Genomic DNA, 20257 nt, shown 5'->3' on the forward strand with positions numbered 1-20257 from the left:
CAGATGAGTGTATACTGGTTTTTGTGCCTGATGTTACATGCATGTCATGTGATAGAAGACGGAGAAGAAGAAGAAGAAAGTTTTCTTGGTCCTAATTTTTAAAAATAATATCTCAATATTCAGTTCAGATGGTTGTCATTCCTCGAATTAAAATTAATGAATTAATTATTTTATTTATTTATTTATTTATTATTATTATTATTATTATTATTAGTTGTTTTTTCTTTGTTCCAGCCAGATTATGAATCCTCAAACATATTTACAGTTCGAGTCCGAGATCAAAGCCTGAAACTGAAAAAGCGAGCGTAGCACACAAAAGAGAAATAGTCTACAAAACTCGGGAACTGTCTAAGATAACTAGGAAGTTTGATGGGCAGCGATTTTTGTTCTTTTATTAGACATGCATGATAGATAATTTTTAATATATAAATACTAACAAACATTCCAGAACATACTAAAAACTAAAACGATGAAAAGAAATTTTAATGTTCCGCGTCAGACATCTTTTATCAAGCCAGAGGTGCAAAATCCATTTTCCCACAGGTTAAATCTGAGCATTGTTGATAAAATTAAGGTGTGTATGACATTCTGACTATCATTGACAGATTATTTGAGTGTTAATGTTTTGTGGGTTATGGCACCAAAAAATAGTGTTTCTCAAAACCTGGCCCTATCTAGAAAAAGGGCCAATCCTTTTTTTTTTCCTGCTCAACCCCACGTTCCTAACCCCACCCTGCAAGTTAGCTATTTTTCTTTGCACCATGACTGGTATATCAAAGACCATCGTATGTGTTATCCTGTCTATGGGATGTTGTATATATAAAAGATCCCTTGCTACTAATGGGAAAATGTAGCGTGGTTCCCCTCTAAGACTATATGTCAAAATGATCAAATGTTTGACATCCAATAGCCGACGATGATTAAAACAATGTAATCTAGTGGTGTTGTTAAACAAAGCAAACTTTAAAATGTTACTTTACAGATTTTGCCTAGTACATTCTTTGAAACGGTAGAAAAATTACAAATTTTGTTGACTGCTAAAAATTAAATATTTGGTGTATTGCACCTTTAAAACTGTTGCAGATGATATCAGAATTTTAGGTAGGACATCAAAATTGCAGATGTAAATGATTCAAAGTGTGTTAAATTTTATGAAAACTAAAATTTGATGGCTTTTTTTAGAAGCAAAAATTTTATAATAATAAAAACTGATAAATTATTAATTTAAATTTAACATAACTTGTTTAGAATATATTTTTACTGCATTTTTTGCAAAAAAGATGCAAAGTTTTCTTATTTTATTTTGACAGTTGGAAATCATCTGGAATAATTTATTGTGAGAGATATTTTTAGACCTCGTACCATACATGGTTGTTACTATTGGTCAAGCACACACTGCCTACAGTGATGTCAATGCCGAGTTCAAATTCCCTCTCAAGTATTTAACATTCAGATTTTTTTTTTGAAACCAAATATTCATGGTTTAACACAGGTCTAAAATGTGTATCATGAACGCAACAACTAAAACAGACTCATAATTTTTTTGTAATTAACAATGAGTTATATAACCATTTATCAAGTACTATATATTAAGATTTGTACTTGTATTAAAAACTATGTGTGTGTCTTTCCTTTAAATGTAGGGATGTAGCCCCGTGGTAAAGTACTCACCTGATGCTTGGTCAGTATAGGATCAATCCCTGTCATTGGGCACATTGTGCTATTTCTTGTTCCAGCCAGTGCTTCACAACTGGTGTAACAAAGGCTAATATTATATGTAGTAACTTGTCTTTGGGATGTTTCCTTGCTGCTAATGACCAGAAAGAGTAGCCCATTGTGTGGCAGTAGTATGTTTTCTCTCTCATTATCTGTGTGGTCCTTGACCATATGTCCGACGTCATATAACCGTAATTAAAATGTGTTGAGTGCATCGTTAAATAAAACATTCCTCCTTCGTTCTTTAAATTTTGATTTAGAAGATTTGTCTGAAATTGATTGCAGATTGCCATAATGTCTGTGACGATTGCACCAATTCGGATGATTTTGGCAGGCCTGTGTCTACTGCTAGCATGGCCTTTAGCTGCAATCAGTGTGGCATTCCTTTCAAAAGAAGACAAACAGAAGCCACTTTCAGGTTGGAGAAAGTAAGTTTTGAAGAACCATTATTAACGTTTGCTGTTAATTTGCTGTTTGCTGTTTTGATCACAGTTTAGTTCGGTGATCCTAATTTAGTAGTTTATGTACATGTACACAATGTAGCTGATTTGTGAAAATTGCAAAAGGTTATTTAGGTGTGAAAACTAAGAATTTTTAAAATTAGCTTTGTGAAACTGGTGATATTTGGGATATGACCATGAAATGTGTAAAAAATTAGCAAATTCGATGTCATGGGTAATTTTTTAATATAAAGGGTCAATCTTCATGAGATTGATGACACTGGAAAGGAAATTTATTAAGTATTCTAAATTTGACCTTTGACCATAAAGTTGCAAAGATGGCAAAACTGCTTACAAGATTGTGAGTTGAAATTTGGAATTTCAGATTTTCCTACTACGTTAATGTCAGATAACAAATTTTCATCTAAACCTATAGGGGTGAGGTTAACACCACTGATGATTTGACGGAAACTTTGGACAATTATCTATCTAGGTGCTAGCATCACCAAGCTGCATCCAGTTCAGAAAAGTTGAAGAATACAATATTACTACCACCATTATATACAGTTATTAGATTTTGATTGTATCCAGTTGGCCTTTCATTGTGAAGAGTAATTCCAAATGTGTTCATGTTTGCTAAAGTGGCGTTCTCATTATGTGATTAGTTGCACCATACTTGTCACATGTGATCTGTCGGCCCAACAAAAATGGGAACATAAAAGACTAAAGTTGTTCTGATTTAGGTGTTCTCACAGTATGATCAGATCGCATGCGATAAGTCGGTGCAACTTAAGTTATTGTCGTGTTTCTGTCAGTGGTGTTTTGATTGGTCAGATAAAAGGTCATCAGGACACACTGTAACATTGGCATAAATGCAATAGATCTGATTTTAATTAGATTGTTTTCACATGGGGTGCAGAAAGTACTCGCCTGCTTGCCAAATGTGAGTAAAAATTCTGATGGCCGAGTTATTAAGTGCACTTATCGACTGTCTTTTTTTTCTTTCTTTTTTTAAATTTAGAATTTTGTAAATCTGTGTGAACGAACTGAAAATATTTGTCTTTATTAGAATATTAGACAGTGTATATTAAAATATTATTAAACATTAGTATGTTGGCTAGTAGAAATTTTGTCGAGCTAGTAAATTTTAGTTGGTTCTTGTCCGGCAGACTAGTGAAATATTCTTCAGTTCTGCACCCCTGTTTTCATGCCCATGTCATGTTTGAGTATGTCAAAGGCAAAGGAGCTGGAAAGTTTTGAAATAAAGATGCTCTGAGACACATTTTAAATGTAATTTAGTGTTGTATGTTGTGGATGAATTTAAAAAAGAAAAGAAAAAAGACATTAAAAATGTCACTTCAAATGGGTGTATGTCAGGGGTCCCCTGTGATCCCCATCTGGATGCACCAATCAAGGTATAATGATATATACATGTCTATGTTTATTTGAGATACAGTGTAGGAAGTCTTAAACAAGAAGTAACATTGTGTGATCTGTTATACTATGCCTTTAAAACTCATTTGTGGGGACGTAGCGTAGTGGTAAAGCGATCACCTGATGCACGGTTGGTCTGTGATTGATGCACAGTCGGTCTGGGATCAATCCCCATTGATAGGCCCATTGGCACCACAACTGGTATATCAAAGGCCGTGGTATATGCTGTCCTGTCTAGGATGGTAAATATATAAAACATCACTTGTTACTAATATAGCAGGTTTCTTCTCTAATTTCTTGTTGAAATTGTCTAATGTTTGACATCCAATAGCCAATGATTAATAAATCAATGTACTCTAGTGGTGTCATTAAACAAAACTAACTAACTTTTAAAGCTCATTGATGTATTTTTATTCTGTATATTACTTGATATTGTCAGTTGTCAAGTGGTATATATATATATATATATATGTAGAATCTCATTGGCTCGAACGCCCAACGGTCGAACCTACCGGTATTCTCGAACCAAGAACAATGTCCCGATTTTTCTCTCTATTAAACCCTTTTATTTTGGTGCTGATTGGTCGAATACCCCTAGGGTCGAACAGAAGCTTTCTCTCGAACCAGTTTATTAGTCCGAACTGTAAAATTAAACATATATACTTTTATAGCTCGAACGACTAAGTCTATCCGAAGAAATACAAAAAATAATTTATATTTATTTAAGAATTTTTCATTGACTCTTTCACGTCAGTCACAAAGTAAGTTAATATAAATTCGGAAGTGGAACGAATTAATCCTAGATCATATGCCGGCTTCTCATGTTGTTTATTTAGCACCTATCGGTAATTATCTTTCTAGTACAGATAATAGTACTACGATAATCGTGAGCTGAATGAACCTTGCATGAAACACCAATCAATTGGTGAGCCTAGTTCGGCCTCGCCGGTTTACTTTAATCATTTTAATCGCTACTCTACGCATCAGCGTCGGCATATTTTGTTTTTTAACTTGAAATACAGGAGAGATCAATGTAATGTAGTGATTGCAACAATAAAAGGTAAAGGGCCTCCGCCTGTGCTTTGTGCACTTTCATTCTTTTCTCAACGTTGTCAATACGTCGCAAAAGATTCTACAACAGCATAATAAAGAACGATTTTTTAAATTAATAAATATTTATAAATACAGACTACCAGTGTGTTTGTTATTTGTTTATTCAACGGTGATAAATAATAGTTACAAATATGTATCTTCATCCGACATTTGAAGGCGACTTCATTACTCATGAGTCAATCGGACCATCTCGCCCAAGCCAGTTTTACGGAAATATGCGAGGTATTCTGATTGGTTTTTGTGTTACAGAAGCACCCGACAACGGCCGAATGCATGGTTCGAACTTTGATGCACCGACAGTGTTCGAGCCAATGAGATTCTACTATATATATATATATATATATATATATATATATATTCAAAATTCTGTTTACCATTTCACGTTGTATCATTGTTTTAAAAATATTTAAACAAATTAATATGATCAGTTTTATATTGTGAAGTTGTTTCATTTTTATGTTGTTGCATATGGTGGACTATATTTTTCCACGTATGATTAAATGAGTTTATAGGTGAAATGTTTAAAAGCATTCTACAATAAACAAACCATATATAGCTTACAAAATTAATGTTTTGTTACTGTAATTAAATGAGCAAGAAAAAGATTCAATCACCGTTGTGAGGTATAGATAAGACAATTCCAACCTGAGGGACCCATCGACCCCCAACATTAAATTAAAGGGACTGTCCTGAATGTGCTTCTGTTATTAGATGTTTCTGACTAACATTAAATTAAAGGGACTGTCCTGAATGTGCTTCTGTTGTAAGATGTTTCTGACTAACATTAAATTAAAGGGACTATCTTGATGTTTCTGACTAACATTAAATGAAAGGGACTGTCCTGAATGTGCTTCTGTTGTAAGATGTTTCTGACTAACATTAAATTAAAGGGACTGTCCTGAATGTGCTTCTGTTGTAAGATGTTTCTGACTAACATTAAATTAAAGTGACTGCCCTGAATGTGCTTCTGTTATTAGATGTTTCTGACTAACATTAAATTAAAGGGACTGTCCTGAATGCTGCTGTTGTAAAATGTTTCTAACATTAAATTAAAGTGACTGCCCTGAATGTGCTTCTGTTATTAGATGTTTCTGAGTAACATTAAATTAAAGGGACTGTCCTGAATGTGCTTCTGTTGTAAGATGTTTCTGACTAACATTAAATTAAAGGGACTGTCCTGAATGTGCTTCTGTTGTAAGATGTTTCTAACTAACATTAAATTAAAGGGACTGTCCTGAATGTGCTTCTGTTGTAAGATGTTTCTAACTAACATTAAATTAAAGGGACTGTCCTGAATGTGCTTCTGTTGTAAGATGTTTCTGACTAACATTAAATTAAAGGGACTGTCCTGAATGCTGCTGTTGTAAAATGTTTCTAACATTAAATTAAAGTGACTGCCCTGAATGTGCTTCTGTTATTAGATGTTTCTGAGTAACATTAAATTAAAGGGACTGTCCTGAATGTGCTTCTGTTGTAAGATGTTTCTGACTAACATTAAATTAAAGGGACTGTCCTGAATGTGCTTCTTTTGTAAGATGTTTCTGACTAACATTAAATTAAAGGGACTGTCCTGAATGTGCTTCTGTTATTAGATGTTTCTGAGTAACATTAAATTAAAGGGACTGTCCTGAATGTGCTTCTGTTGTTAGATGTTTCTGACTAACATTAAATTAAAGGGACTGTCCTGAATGTGCTTCTGTTATTAGATGTTTCTGACTAACATTAAATTAAAGGGACTGTCCTGAATGTGCTGCTGTTGTAAGATGTTTCTGACTAACATTAAATTAAAGGGACTGTCCTGAATGTGCTTCTGTTGTAAGATGTTTCTGACTAACATTAAATTAAAGGGACTGTCTTGATGTTTCTGACTAACATTAAATTAAAGGGACTGTCCTGAATGTGCTTCTGTTATTAAATGTTTCTGACTAACATTAAATTAAAGGGACTGTCCTGAATGCTGCTGTTGTAAAATGTTTCTAACATTAAATTAAAGGGACTGTCCTGAATGTGCTTCTGTTATTAGATGTTTCTAACTAACATTAAATTAAAGGGACTGTCCTGAATGTGCTTCTGTTATTAGATGTTTCTAACTAACATTAAATTAAAGGGACTGTCCTGAATGTGCTTCTGTTGTTAGATGTTTCTGACTAACATTAAATTAAAGGGACTGTCCTGAATGTGCTTCTGTTATTAAATGTTTCTGACTAACATTAAATTAAAGGGACTGTCCTGAATGCTGCTGTTGTAAAATGTTTCTAACATTAAATTAAAGGGACTGTCCTGAATGTGCTTCTGTTATTAGATGTTTCTAACTAACATTAAATTAAAGGGACTGTCCTGAATGTGCTTCTGTTGTAAGATGTTTCTGACTAACATTAAATTAAAGGGATCATCATGAGTTTGCAGCCATTATAAGATGTTTCCAACTAACAGAGCCTTTTGATAAAATAAGCAAATTTGTTCAGAATATCAGTACTTTTATAAACAAGGTTTATTGTCAGTGAGATCTGTCATTTTCATTACGACCAAAAAATATTGTTGATGTATCATTTTCATTCTTACAAAGTAATTGTTAACCTATGTTTTTTATTTTTACTGAAAAATTGTTGACCTGTCATTTTCATTATTAAAAAACCCAAACTGTTTATCTATCATTTTCATTCTAATAAAGCGGTTGTTAACTTATAATTTTCATTTTTACTGAGAAATTGTAGACCTGTCATATTCATTTAACAAAATTTTGTTTTTAATTTTAATTTTCACTTAGAAATTGTTGATCTGTCATTTTTATCACAACAATTTTTTTTTTTAATGTATCATTTTCATTCTTACAAAGTAACTGTTAACCTATGTTTTTTATTTTTACTGAGAAATTGTTGACCTTTCATTTTCATTATTAAAAAAAAAAATTGTTTATCTATCATTTTCATTCGTACAAAGTAGTTCTTAATCTATAATTTGAATTTTCACTTAGAAATTGTTGAGCTGTCATTTTTATTAGGACAAACATTTTTTGTTAATATATCATTTTCATTTTTACAAAGTAATTGTTAACCTATGTTTTTTATTTTTACTGAGAAATTGTTGACCTGTCATTTTGATTAGTAAAAAAACATTGTTTATTTATAATTTTCATTCTTACAAAGCAGTAGTTAACCTATAATTTTAATTTTTACTAAAATTATTGACCTATCATTTTCAGAATGACCAATGTCATTTAATATGAAACATGACAATTCATTTCATAGTACATGGTATTAAAAAGTACCTATTTTTATCAGTTTGTGTCAGATATTAATACTGCTGTTATGAAAGGAGCAGAACCTAGTTCCAGCCGACAAAAATGGACACTAAGTTTAGTTAAACTAGATAAAGCTGAAACACATTTGGACAAGTTTATAACAAAGAGAAGCTGAAGTCTGTGATATTGAAACAGAGAAATAGACTAGAGGTTGTCTCAATAACCATTACTTCTCAAACGATACCCAGAACCACTTAAGGTGTACGAAAGTGAATATTTTAAATAATCAAATGTAAGTACAGTGAAAACTCTCTAAACCGGAATTATCTCAAAACATGACGTTTTCCAAAGTTTTCTGTGATTTACGCATCTGTTAATACTAAAGTTTACCTAAACTGGAAACCTTTCTAAATACTGGAAAAATAATTCAGTCCCAAACGCTTTATTTAGTGCAGTTTGTACCTCTGAAAACTAGACGACCAGACCGCTGTCGATCATTATTGCACCACTAATTGTTTCGCTTATTGTCACTTCGCTGTCTACAGCCAGATAATCTAACTGCGAACATAGCCGGTACAATAGACTCATGCTCAGGTAAGCCCTTAGATGTGTAATCACTGTTACTTATGACTGGGTATGGTTGGCAAATAACTATTAAGCAATTACAGATCAAGTGACAGCTTTGATATCCATAACAAACACATATTTATAGTTTGCTTCAAGGGCCGACAGAACATCAATCCACTGTTTTTCTATAGTTTGAATTTGAAGTTGTTTTAAAACCATTATTTAGCAAAATAAAGAGTAGGCAAAAGTAATGTTTATAAATATAAAGCAAACATTAACAAATCTTAAGTTAAAGGTTCTTTATTCGATTATTAACTGTTGGATTCATCTTCAGTACATATATAAAGCTGTATGTCAGTAGTGAAAACAAAAGGTTTGTATCAGACCCTTGAAAACCAGACAAAATTCTTGGTTCCATGCATGTCCGGTTTCACTGTACTTCTAATTTAAATTGTAAAAGAAAACGGCTTCAATAGTGAAAAATACATTGTAATGTTTAAAAACTAGGGTCTGCCACTAAACGCATAGGTAACAGGAAATACAAATTTGAACTGTGATGTTAGGTCTCACTACACAGATGTTATCTGCCATTGAAATCCATGTTAACTTGCCCAAATTCAAATGAAGATTGCCAATAGAACTGGTTCTCGTTGGCACTGACAACATATACAATTATGAACATACATTATATAAGCATTTATTTTCACTCCAAAATTGAGAACATTTCCGTCTCATTTTAATATTTTGGGGGCCGCATCTGATGGTAGTATCGGTCTGAACAGTTGGTTTACACCAATCGGCTCTTCTGCTATACACCCATGTCCCAAAAAGTTGATACACACTATTAAAAAAGGACCATGAAAAACTTTCAGTTTTGAAGGAATTTGGCATTACAGAGGGTCCGGTTTTGAGAGGTTTCACTGTATAATGGACTGTGATGAATGAACTCTCACCCAAAAGTGAACTGTGTACATGGGCATCGATCAGTGGGGGACAGGGAGGACACGTCCCCCTCACTTTTCAACGCCGGGGGACAATCTATATAAATGTTCCCCCCCCCCCCCCCCTCACTTTTTCGTGTTTTCATTTAGCATAAACAACAACAACAACAACAAAAAAGAGGAAAAAAGCGACACACGACGTACTGTTTTTAGTCGGTTTTAAAACATAGACAACTATTTTGTTAAACTGTCAGACAGCAACGTTTTGATTCAGTTTGGATTTGTTTTCTTGAATTAAAAGTTTAACCACTAATGTGTAGCTTTATGATTTTCATTCACAATCCTTTATCACACATACACACACACCAGGGCTTCTAGAATTTTATAAAAATCCACTAGCCATGGGATCGGTGACTTTAAAACTTTACTAGCCATAATTAAAAATTCACTAGCCCTACTTTAAATAAATACAATTTTACTAATAGTAATAATCAGATAATACATCTAAAGAGGGAGATAGAGCTTAAAACCCCTTAGATTGGGGTGGGAAGAGAGGACAGGATATTCATATTTACAAAATAAGACTTAAATGCAGCATTTGACCACTTTGTTTTTCACTAGTTGTCGGGCTAGTTGTTATAGTTATTTACTAGCCCAACACTGAATATCACTAGCCATAGGAGTGGGGCTACCATAATCTAGAAGCCCTGCACACACGCACACACACTAACACGTCGTCATCCCCCCTCCCCCCGCCCCACACACACATACTTTTAAAGCCGGATTGACGCCCATGACTGTAATGAAACCTATTCAGAATAGAATTGTGTAGTGATAATTTATTTTATTAATGTTTCTTCGATCATTCATTCATTTTAATTTTTATTATCTCACCTTCATATAAAATACTCAAATTTCATTGGTTATTTAGCCTTGGACAAAACCTTTATACCCTGTGTGGGCGGAGTCAGATCTCTTATACCCCACCTGTAACATCGGACTGTTGTAATAATATAGCTAATTTTTAATTTGAAAGACGTCAGTATTCCAGTGACGTCACTTTGCATCTCCTTACAATAACCATAACTGGGTACATGACGTTTCCATTTTAAGAATGCTGGAAAAATTCCACTGCAAAATTTTAGCATTAATTTGTTATTGTTAACAATTATTGCTTACTAGTTAAAGATGTCGGCAAGATAAATTCGCTGTAGAAGCATCACAAGGGGTTTATAGATTTTTATACCCTCTGTAAACCCCTTGTGATGCCTCTACAACTTGTATATATATACATGTATATATATATATATATATTTTTTTTTTTACCTGACATTTCATTTTTAGCTGGCTTCGTCCTTTTGTTCTGATGTTCTGTCGTGCTATGTTCTTTTGTGTCGGATTTCAATGGATTACAGTCCGAGGGAAGCGTGTCAGTTGCCAGGAAGCCCCCATTTTGGTTGTTGCGCCACATTCCTCGTACCAGGATGCCCTGTGTAGTGTGTTCGTGGAACTCACCTCTGTCGTTGCCAAAGCTGAAGCTATTTACGCACCCATATTTGGAAGTATGACTTTTTTTTTAACTTTGATTTTTTTTTCGTCTTTAAATTGTACTGTCAGTATTTTTTAAGCTGTGACAGTTGAGAACAAATTTAGTTGTTTCTGAAAAGTTAAGATGAAAAGAATCATATATGTATGGCCACTCTTTAAAAAAATGTCTGCTGTCATTTGATTAACTCATTAAATCACCCTCAATCCACATTTTGTGGGTTTGTAATTTCTTAGTTTTTTTAAAATATAATATAAAGAATGATCAATAATAATAAAATGCATACCAACTCATTTATAAAATGGTAGGCAAAGTTACAGCAAAAAGAAATTTTTTTTTTTTTTTTGAAATTGTGAATAGCTCAGTGTTGTGAGATAAAGTCATTCCATTAAAGTCTTTACATGATGATAATGATTTGCTAGATTCCTGGGCTCATGCTGTTAAAACTTTACACTCAAATACCTAATGACATCACAAGCATGTATTTTGTATGGCCTTTCCAGGATATTAAAGTCTTGAGTCTAGAATCAAAAAGTTTTATAAGTACGGGGCCAGGCATTATTTATAAAACATTAAAATCTGGACTCATGGTTTTCTTAATGCCTCTCTTATACAAATGGCATGTAGTCTTTAAGTTTCGAAACTACTAAAGTCTTGAGTTTTGGTGTTAAAAGGATTTTTGTTTGCTCAATGCCAAGATACAGAATTAAGCATTTAACTGCACTGACTAAGAACCGAGTCTTGTGTAGGCCTATTTGTAACAGTTGAAGTGAAAAGAGTAGATGTTGTCTTGTATTTCAGGACTGAAACCCCCCCCCCCCAAAAAAAAAACCCATTATAAAGCTGCAATCTCAAGAACATTTTTAATATTCAGGGGTTCAAAAAATATGTAGAAGTAAACTGATCAAACTACCTCTCTCCTCCCCCCCCCCCCCCCCCCCCCCCCCGAATAAGTCAGGTTAGAGGCCTGTTAGGAGTCGTAGGTGATTAAAAAAAAAAATTCTAGGAGCCTACTTAAAAATGTGGTTGCATTTTCAATCAGGCAAACTATCTGGTCCATTCCTTGACCTGGTGAGGTACCTTGCATGTCTCAATGACTCGGAGAGCTATGCCAGCTGGAGCATCAGCTCCTGGTAGGGTCATCCAAGCTGGAACCAGGCAACCGATTATTTCAACCCCTGATGCTTTAAGTATTTGGAATATAGATAATTTACGTGTGTGTTATTTAATATAATAATGAGGGCTAGAGGACACTAGCGCTATCTTTTGTGTTTTCTTTTTGGTTCAGTCTCCTTTGCAGAACACTGTGCATAATAATGTATTTCTTTCATTAAAATTTTTAATCGTGACAGTATGGCATATTGCTATACCAGTTATTTTTACAACTTGGACCAACATTTAAATTTATTACTCTGAATTAACTGTTGGCATATCTGATTGTTTTATTATCAGTTAGAACGTTAAGTTATATGTTAAAACAGTTTTATTACCATAGTTCAATCATGGTGCTGAGATATGTAGCAAGATTATAGCTCCGACAGTACCAATATCCGGTGTCGGACCCACACAGTGATAAAGGTAGCTGACAATATCTGAACACACAAGTTGTGTATGTTTTGCATTGGTAGCTATGTTATAGGAGCGGAATTTAGCATAATCAGTAAATTGCTTGTCGGAGATGCTTGGTTCATAGGATCAAACCTCAGTTTACCCATTGAGTTTTTCAAGTCCCTGCCAGTGGTATATCAAAGGCTGGTATATCAAAGGTCATGGTATGTACTGTCTAGTCTGTTGGAAAATGCATATACAAGATCCCTTGCTATTGATGGAAAAAATGTAGTGGGCTTCTTGTATACATGTGAAGATCAAGTATCATGTATGAAAGAAATGTTTAACATCCAATAGCCAATTAATCAGTGTGCTTTAATGGTGGTGTTAAATTATTTTTATTTTTATTTTTTATGGTAGCTGATGTTGTAGATTGCAGCTTTAAGTGTTTCTAACAATCACTTAGTGAGATAATATGTATATAGTGTATACTCAACAAAATTAATTAAGGGCCACTTGAATTCTGGGTAAGATTTTTGCTAGTGTTAAATGGACAGACCTTAGTTTTAAGAACTATGGCATATTTTTCACTATTAGAGCCATTTTTGATAACTGAAAATCAGCCATTACAGTGATTTTATTGTTTAGATTATCCATTTCATTACATCTGAAGTGTTTCTGGTCATCTTGGTGTTTTTAATATCACAAAATGCATATTTCATATTTTTAAAATATCTGAGAAGAAACGGTTATGGAGTTTTAGTCTGTTTTTTCACGGGTATTTCACAGTGTTACAGACTGTTTTATTCTGTTGTAACCGTATCCAGATGTGTTACAGTTTTGTAGATTTAACTGAACTTAGTGTCTATTTTCACGGGCTGAAACTAGGGTCTGCGCCATTAAGTTATGTTTAGGCCAAAAAAAAGAAGAAGTTTGTTTCAGGTAACATGGCCAAAAAAAGTAGGGTAGGTAGGTAGGATTTTTTTTTTTTTTTAGTTCAAAGAAAGGTTACCCTACCTTAAATGTGTTTGCCAGAGAAAAACTCAGTCTCAAGATGAAAGACATGATGGCAAGCTGTCTGAAAAATCTTAGTTTACTCTTTGCAGCCAGAGAGAAATAAAAATAATCTCACTGTCAATGTCAGTTTTAAGTTTCACATGCCATTTTCAAAAGACAGGAAAACAAAAAAGAGTTCAAACTATTCCTTTCACCAATAAAAGTCAGTAAATGACTGCACAGAAACTTCACAGCTTTGTCCAGTTTTGTCAGAGGATGACTGCACAAATTTGTCCAAGTTGGTCAATAGATGTTTGCACAAAAAGTTCACAGATTTATCCAGTCAGTAGATGACTGCACAAAAACTTCACAGATTTGTCCAACTTGTATTGGAAATAACAAAACAATACTAATTTTGTGTGCAATTTACAGATCAATCGGCTTAGAAATGAATAACTTGTAGTAAATTTCATAGTAATAAAAAAGGCGTTCCTAACCCGAGTACTCTGACTGTAAAAGAGCTAGACGGACATTTGGACATAAATAATGAGAGCGTGTTTATGTTCAAATGTCTGTCTAGCTTTCTTACAGTCAGAGTACTCGGGCTAAGGCGTTCCCTGTTGTGATGGACTTCTAGTTTTAATGTTTATTAGCCTATTGAACGGACCCATGCTAAAATCACTCAAATTAATTTATTCCCAATTAACTGAAACACTGAAATAAATGTGAACTGTTTAATGTTAGTGGTTATTCTTGAATATTCCGTTTATTTAATTATTACCCATGCTCAGCAGTTGATAGGCCTATCTACATCACTGGCATAGGAAGTGGCATCGATGGTTTATATATTAATTTTATACATATGTGTACCCACCCACCCCACTTTTTGATATCTTCCTAAAGGCTACACCCGTGTATATTAACAAATTCTGGGTACTAGGCCTAAGCAGTAGCCAACAACGAAAATTGTACCAAGTCTTCTTCAAATGACCTTCACCTTTGCATGTGGAAAAAACGCGATGACTTGTAGTCTGTGCATGTGGTATCGAGAAATCCTTTATTGTTTTGTTGAGATCGCACGTTGTTGTTTTTGGAAAATAAACCTACATTGTATGAGATGACTGGAGTTGCGATAATACGATATATTTTCCTCTATAGGCCTACAGTATTAAGCAGTTTGTAATAAAAGCCATTTAATCACCACACACGTTACCGTACTGTCATGCGATCTCGTGTGTCACCAATTACCGTGGTACCTAATAAGAGCACGTGTTATTAACAGTGTTCTACACTCGGTTTTATAACTTACTCTTCTTTGGCTAGTGGACAAACAAAATTTACTAGCCAAGCTTAAAATGTTACTCGCCACAGTGCGACAAAGTGTTGTAAGTATCTGGATTGTTTTCGCCAAATTACTCAAATCAACGATGAGTTCCGAATTGTACCGACAATTAATACGGAATTCACAGTGATCAATCGGACAACTTCGTAAATAGTGAAATGTTCCGACTGCACAATGATGTCAACAAATTTCATTTGTTTTCGCTGCTAGGACTCTGAACGCACATGGCAAATAATTTAATACTTAGATGTTTTTGGTCGCAACGTAGAACACTGGTTAATGATTCCAAGTTCAGTGGGGTGTGTGTGTAAAAACCATCGCTGCTGCCCCCCCCCCCCCCCCCCACGCACACACACCCCTCAACCTCCATTTAATACACACTACTTGAGTACTTCTGTCGTCTGCTTTTGTCGATCCGCGACCACAACTTCTCTGTGTGCTCCCCCCCACCCCACCCCACCCCAGTAGAAAAAAAAGAGTTCAGGGTCGGTGGCAAAATTTTGGGTCGGTCAGGGGACCGGAAACAAACCATTTTTTTTGTTTGGCCATAACTTTTAAAGTTTTGATCACAGATGATTTTGAATAAATTTTGCTCAGTGAGCCATAAGAAATAGTTACGTGATGGGTTATTTGTATTTTCTACCATATAAAAAGGAAAATGTCGGAAATATCTACTGGCACTTAATTTTGTTGAGTATATTTTCTGTGTGAATTCCCAGTAGTATGTAGGATCGATCCCTCTTGGTGGACTTTCTTTGTGTGTTTTTTTCGTATCCCAAGCAGTGTAGGGCACAATATTTCAGGTTAACCGTCATTTTGTTTGCATTTTGGACTAATTGTAAAAATAAATTCATGTGAACCGCCAATGTGGTACATCAGTCCAATGTTTAAAAATATCAGTTGAGTGATAAATTACTCTCTTCATAAGCTTTAGGCGAGTGATTTGCAGTCTATAAATGTAGGAATTGAATGAAGTTCTTAATCATTGAACAGTCATTGAATCAATAATTTTCATATTGGTATTCTAAAACTTGGGGGTGGGGAGGTGTAGCCCTGTGGTAAAGTGCACAGTCGATGCGCGGTCAGTCTGGGATGGTGCATATAAAAGGTCCCTTGCTGTTAATTGAAAAGAGTAGCCCATGAAGTGGCGACAGTGGGTTTCCTCTCTCAATGTCTGTGTGGTCTTAACCATATGTCTGACACCATATAACTGTAAATAAAATGTGTTGAGTGTATCATTAAATAAAACATTTTCATACTAAAACTTTCAAACAACCAGTGGTATGTGCACTGTTATCATATATTTAGGTGTTCAATAAAAAATGCTTCTGAAATAAAATTAAAGTATGCTTGGGCACCTAAGTGCGACGACGCACCTCAGATTTGAATTTAATTTATCACCGGGTACATTGTGAATTGTTACATTTTGAAATTAAACGGTTGCCAACAGTTCAAAAAAAGATATCTAGACTGATTTTTGGACAATAGATATGCGACACATTAGTAGTCAAATAAAACAAAATCCCAATGCAAAATAAATTTGTTTGAAGTATCAGTGTAGTACAGAACCACTATATTACATGTGTGTTACAGTTAGGTTATTCACCGGCTATGCAGATAATATTAATGCAACCAAACAAACAGTTACCTAGGGGGAAAATCACACACACTGGTTTTTGAAATATTGTCCCCTGCAGTTGTTTGTGCTTTTCTCTGTCTGTCAAAAAACCCACACAGCTGTTAAGATATTGCTATTGGGTAGGAGTAGCTTATACAATGGCAGCAGGTTTTTGTGTTGTTTTTCATGTAATTTAAGAAAAGTCTCAGTGCAGTTTCTACATCAGTGTTAAAATTGTGTTGTCCATAATAAATGTTTCATAGCCTAGGCAACCTTTTTCTGCAGATTATAAGCCAACTAAGTTGTTGCAAAAAGAACTGTAATGGCAAAGATGTGTGTATTCATTTTATATTTAATAATATATGCAGTGTATATTTTCATTTGTTATTAAACAAATATATATTTTGGGGGCACACAAGGCACCATATCCCTAGTACTAATGTACATGTATGCCTGTTTGTCCTGTAATTTGCATGAATTTTGTTGTGTTGCATGTTGCAATCACCATGCAGCCTATTGTTCGTAATTGTTTTTCTTGTTGTGCATTAATGTTATATATTTAATTCACTGATATCAGTATAAATCCATCCCCTAGGTTATTTCTAGACACCTTTTATCAACTCTGATAATCAGATTTCTTTGTGGTATTTTAAGTTAAATTAATTTGTGAAATTGTTAACCTGTAATTTTTAGATTAATTCTGAAAAAGAAGTGGGATGTAGCCCAGTGATAAAGTGCTTGCCTCGTGCTATTTTGTCGTTTCAGCCCGTGCACCATGACTGGTATTCCAAAGGTTGTGGTATGTGCTATCCTATTTGTGGGATGGTGCATATAAAAGATCCCTAACTAAAAATATAGCAGCTTTCCTCTCTTAAGAAAATATGTCAAAATTACCAAATGTTTGTCATCAATAACTGATGATTAATAAATCAATGTGCTCTAGTGGTGGTGTTAAACAAAACAAACTTTAACCAGAGGTCGTGACCTGTGCTATCCTGTCTGTGGGATGGTGCATATAAAAGATCCCTTACTACTAATGGAAAAATGTAGCGGGTTTCCTCTCTAAGACTGTATGTCAAAATTACAAAGTGATTTTTTGTTTTTAAAGTGCTCTAGTGTTGTTGTTAAACAGAACAAACTTTTTAAACTACAGGGATTGTAATCAGGTTGTGTGCATTTTATGCCCTGATGATTCATGCACGGCCACCCAGGGCCCAGTCTTTGATATCACCAGTCACTGAGCGACAAGTGTCGATTAAATAACTCAGTGTTATCTGAAGAAATTGTTGTTGCATGGCAACCAGTCTGACTGAAATTGAATTTTACAGCTATTCTGCCTTGGTTTTCTTCAGTAGATCTGGCATAAGCCAATGCCATTTCTTAACCAGGTGGCATTTTGTCATTAATTTATTCATGTACACTGGCCTTTGGACTTTTAGTCTAGACCACTGAATTTGGTTATAGTCCATTTGCATCAAAATGGAACTGATGAATTGGCATGTAATATTAAAACTGATATATATATATGAAATATATTACTAAGTTTTAAACCCATACCCACTCGCATAACATTTCTTTTGCAAAAAATCATTGTGGATTAAAAAGGTGGGTTTTAAAAAAAAAAAAAAATTCCTTAAAACTTCCATAGGTTAAACCTCCCTTTTTGATAGAGGAATGAAAGCAACTTATGGATCATCTGAGGTCAAGCAAGTGCACACACAGTTGTACCTTTAATCTGTGTGGAATTGACAGGCGACAGACAGGAAATGCCTCTCAAACTGTACAATATACATTCTGATAATCACTTTCACAAGCAGGTTTTTCTTTTCATTTTATTTTTGATGGTATTTCAGATGTATTGAGAATTCTTAATTTTCAGACCTTAACCCTATAAAAACACGTTACGCTTTCAGACCACGACGCGAAAAACAATTGAGGGGAGTTATTAATTGCTCTTATAAATTAAATGTAGATTATGGGGAAGGAATGATTAAGCAAAGCATTTGCAGGAGTGCCACACCAAATTTATGAAATTCGTTTGAGAATTGTTTTATACCCTCTTGCTCGGGGAATAAAATGAAGAGTTTAGGCACAAAACGCGATATATCCATTTTTCATTTTCAGTAAAAGTTATTTTTTAATTGGTGTATATCGCATTTTGATTTTATAAAAACGGGATTTACCCAATACAATTTCATAAGGATCAATCACATTTTGCAGCAAATCTGCGGGCCTACGATTAGCCCTTACTGACATACAATAATGGCTTTAACTAAAAACTAGAAAGAAAATGGTTTATATCGCGTTTTGCGCCTGAACTCTTCAAATCATTCCCAAACTTGTTCATAAATTCCGTATAGTAATCCCTCTTATGCAATAATCTATATCTATGTAAATACAAGTTCCAGTATATTGTTTTTATAGACCGAAATGCATGTGATTGTTTAAAAAATCTTGGAATTAGTGGTCAAATGTGAAAGTAGGTAAAATTATATTGACATTTGTTGTTTCATTGGCATTTTAAAATTTATACATTGACTTTCAAAAGAGTAAATATATATGTGCATACGTACATACATGTACACATATGTATATGTGTATGATTGTATTTACTCATAGTCAGGCACAATAAACCACACAAGAGGTAGTTCACAAGATATGCCATATCACTCTGTCCCAGACCTTTGACTTTTGCCAAACCTATGTACAATGATATCAGTGGTATGAGCATTCACGGTGTGATATTCCTGGTTTATTGAGCTGTGAACACCTCTGTAAAGCCTGTGAATGGAAAACGGTCAATTATCTTGTTCTGTTTTTAAAGAATAGATGGCTGGAGTGTTTCCATAATGCAACCATAACGACATGGCTATAAGTAGCTGTACTGGCAATGTCGGTGTTTTGTTAGTGCATTATATATAAATATTAAGCAATACTAAAGTCCATTTCGTTATTGTTGTGCATTTTGTTAACTACGTACATGCTGATGAATAAGGCCAGTGTATGTTTATGGGTGTTGCTAATGGATTTGTTGATCCGTAACTTGATAGTTTGTTAGTCTTGGGGTATTAACACCATTGTGCTTGAATGTTTGAACCAGCACATGAAATATGTTATGTATTAAATGTGTTTGGTTAAATAATAATTGTCTGGACTTCAAATGATATTTTTTAACATTGCAAATTATGCAATGGTGACTTAATTTCAAGTAATTGTTTCTTTATTATATTAGGGGGAGGAATTAACTCGGTTGTTAGACAGCTCACTTGAGGTGGTTTTATCATAGGATCAAACCTTCCCAGTGGATTGTTGCCCCCCACCCCCCCCACCCCCCATCCCAACCAGTGCCTCACAACTGATATATCAACGGCTCTGGTATGTGCTGTCCTGTCTGTGGAAAATATGAATTCATATAGTTCCCTTTGTACTAATAAAAAATATAGTGGGTTTTCTCTGAAAACTTAGAATTATCAAATGTTTGAAGGACGATGATTAATAAATTAGTGTGCTGTTGTGGTGTCTCGATACACACAATAAACTTTAACTTTTTATTATTTTATGGGCGAGGTGCAATAGGAAGAATACTAATTGAGTGGGGAGGGATGTAGCTAATTACCAAATGTTTGACATTCAATAGGCGATGATTAATAAATCAATGTGCTCTGGTGGTGTAATTAAACATAACAAGCTTTCAAACAAATTTGACCTAATTGAGTGGTGGTGTGACTAGAAGTAAATTAAGCTCTTAATTAGAA

The 20257-nt window shown here is 34.3% G+C and overlaps 1 protein-coding gene across 2 annotated transcripts in view; it reads left to right on the top strand.

The window, feature by feature from the left end:
* The first annotated feature begins 358 nt into the window (after positions 1 to 358).
* Positions 359 to 20257, top strand: part of LOC121388534 (lysophosphatidylcholine acyltransferase 2-like) — a 46157-nt gene continuing 26258 nt past the window's right edge. Inside the window, exons 1-3 of one of the 2 annotated variants that reach the window (XM_041519907.1) lie at positions 359 to 574; positions 2002 to 2144; positions 10797 to 11014. In XM_041519907.1, the coding sequence (XP_041375841.1) occupies positions 470 to 574; positions 2002 to 2144; positions 10797 to 11014 (466 nt within the window). In that variant the 5' untranslated portion in view covers positions 359 to 469. The remainder of the gene's footprint in view (positions 575 to 2001; positions 2145 to 10796; positions 11015 to 20257) is intronic. The other variant, XM_041519906.1, reaches the window with a different exon arrangement.

This window comes from Gigantopelta aegis, chromosome 14 (genome assembly GCF_016097555.1).
Source record: "Gigantopelta aegis isolate Gae_Host chromosome 14, Gae_host_genome, whole genome shotgun sequence".
Lineage (NCBI taxonomy): Eukaryota > Metazoa > Mollusca > Gastropoda > Neomphalida > Peltospiridae > Gigantopelta > Gigantopelta aegis.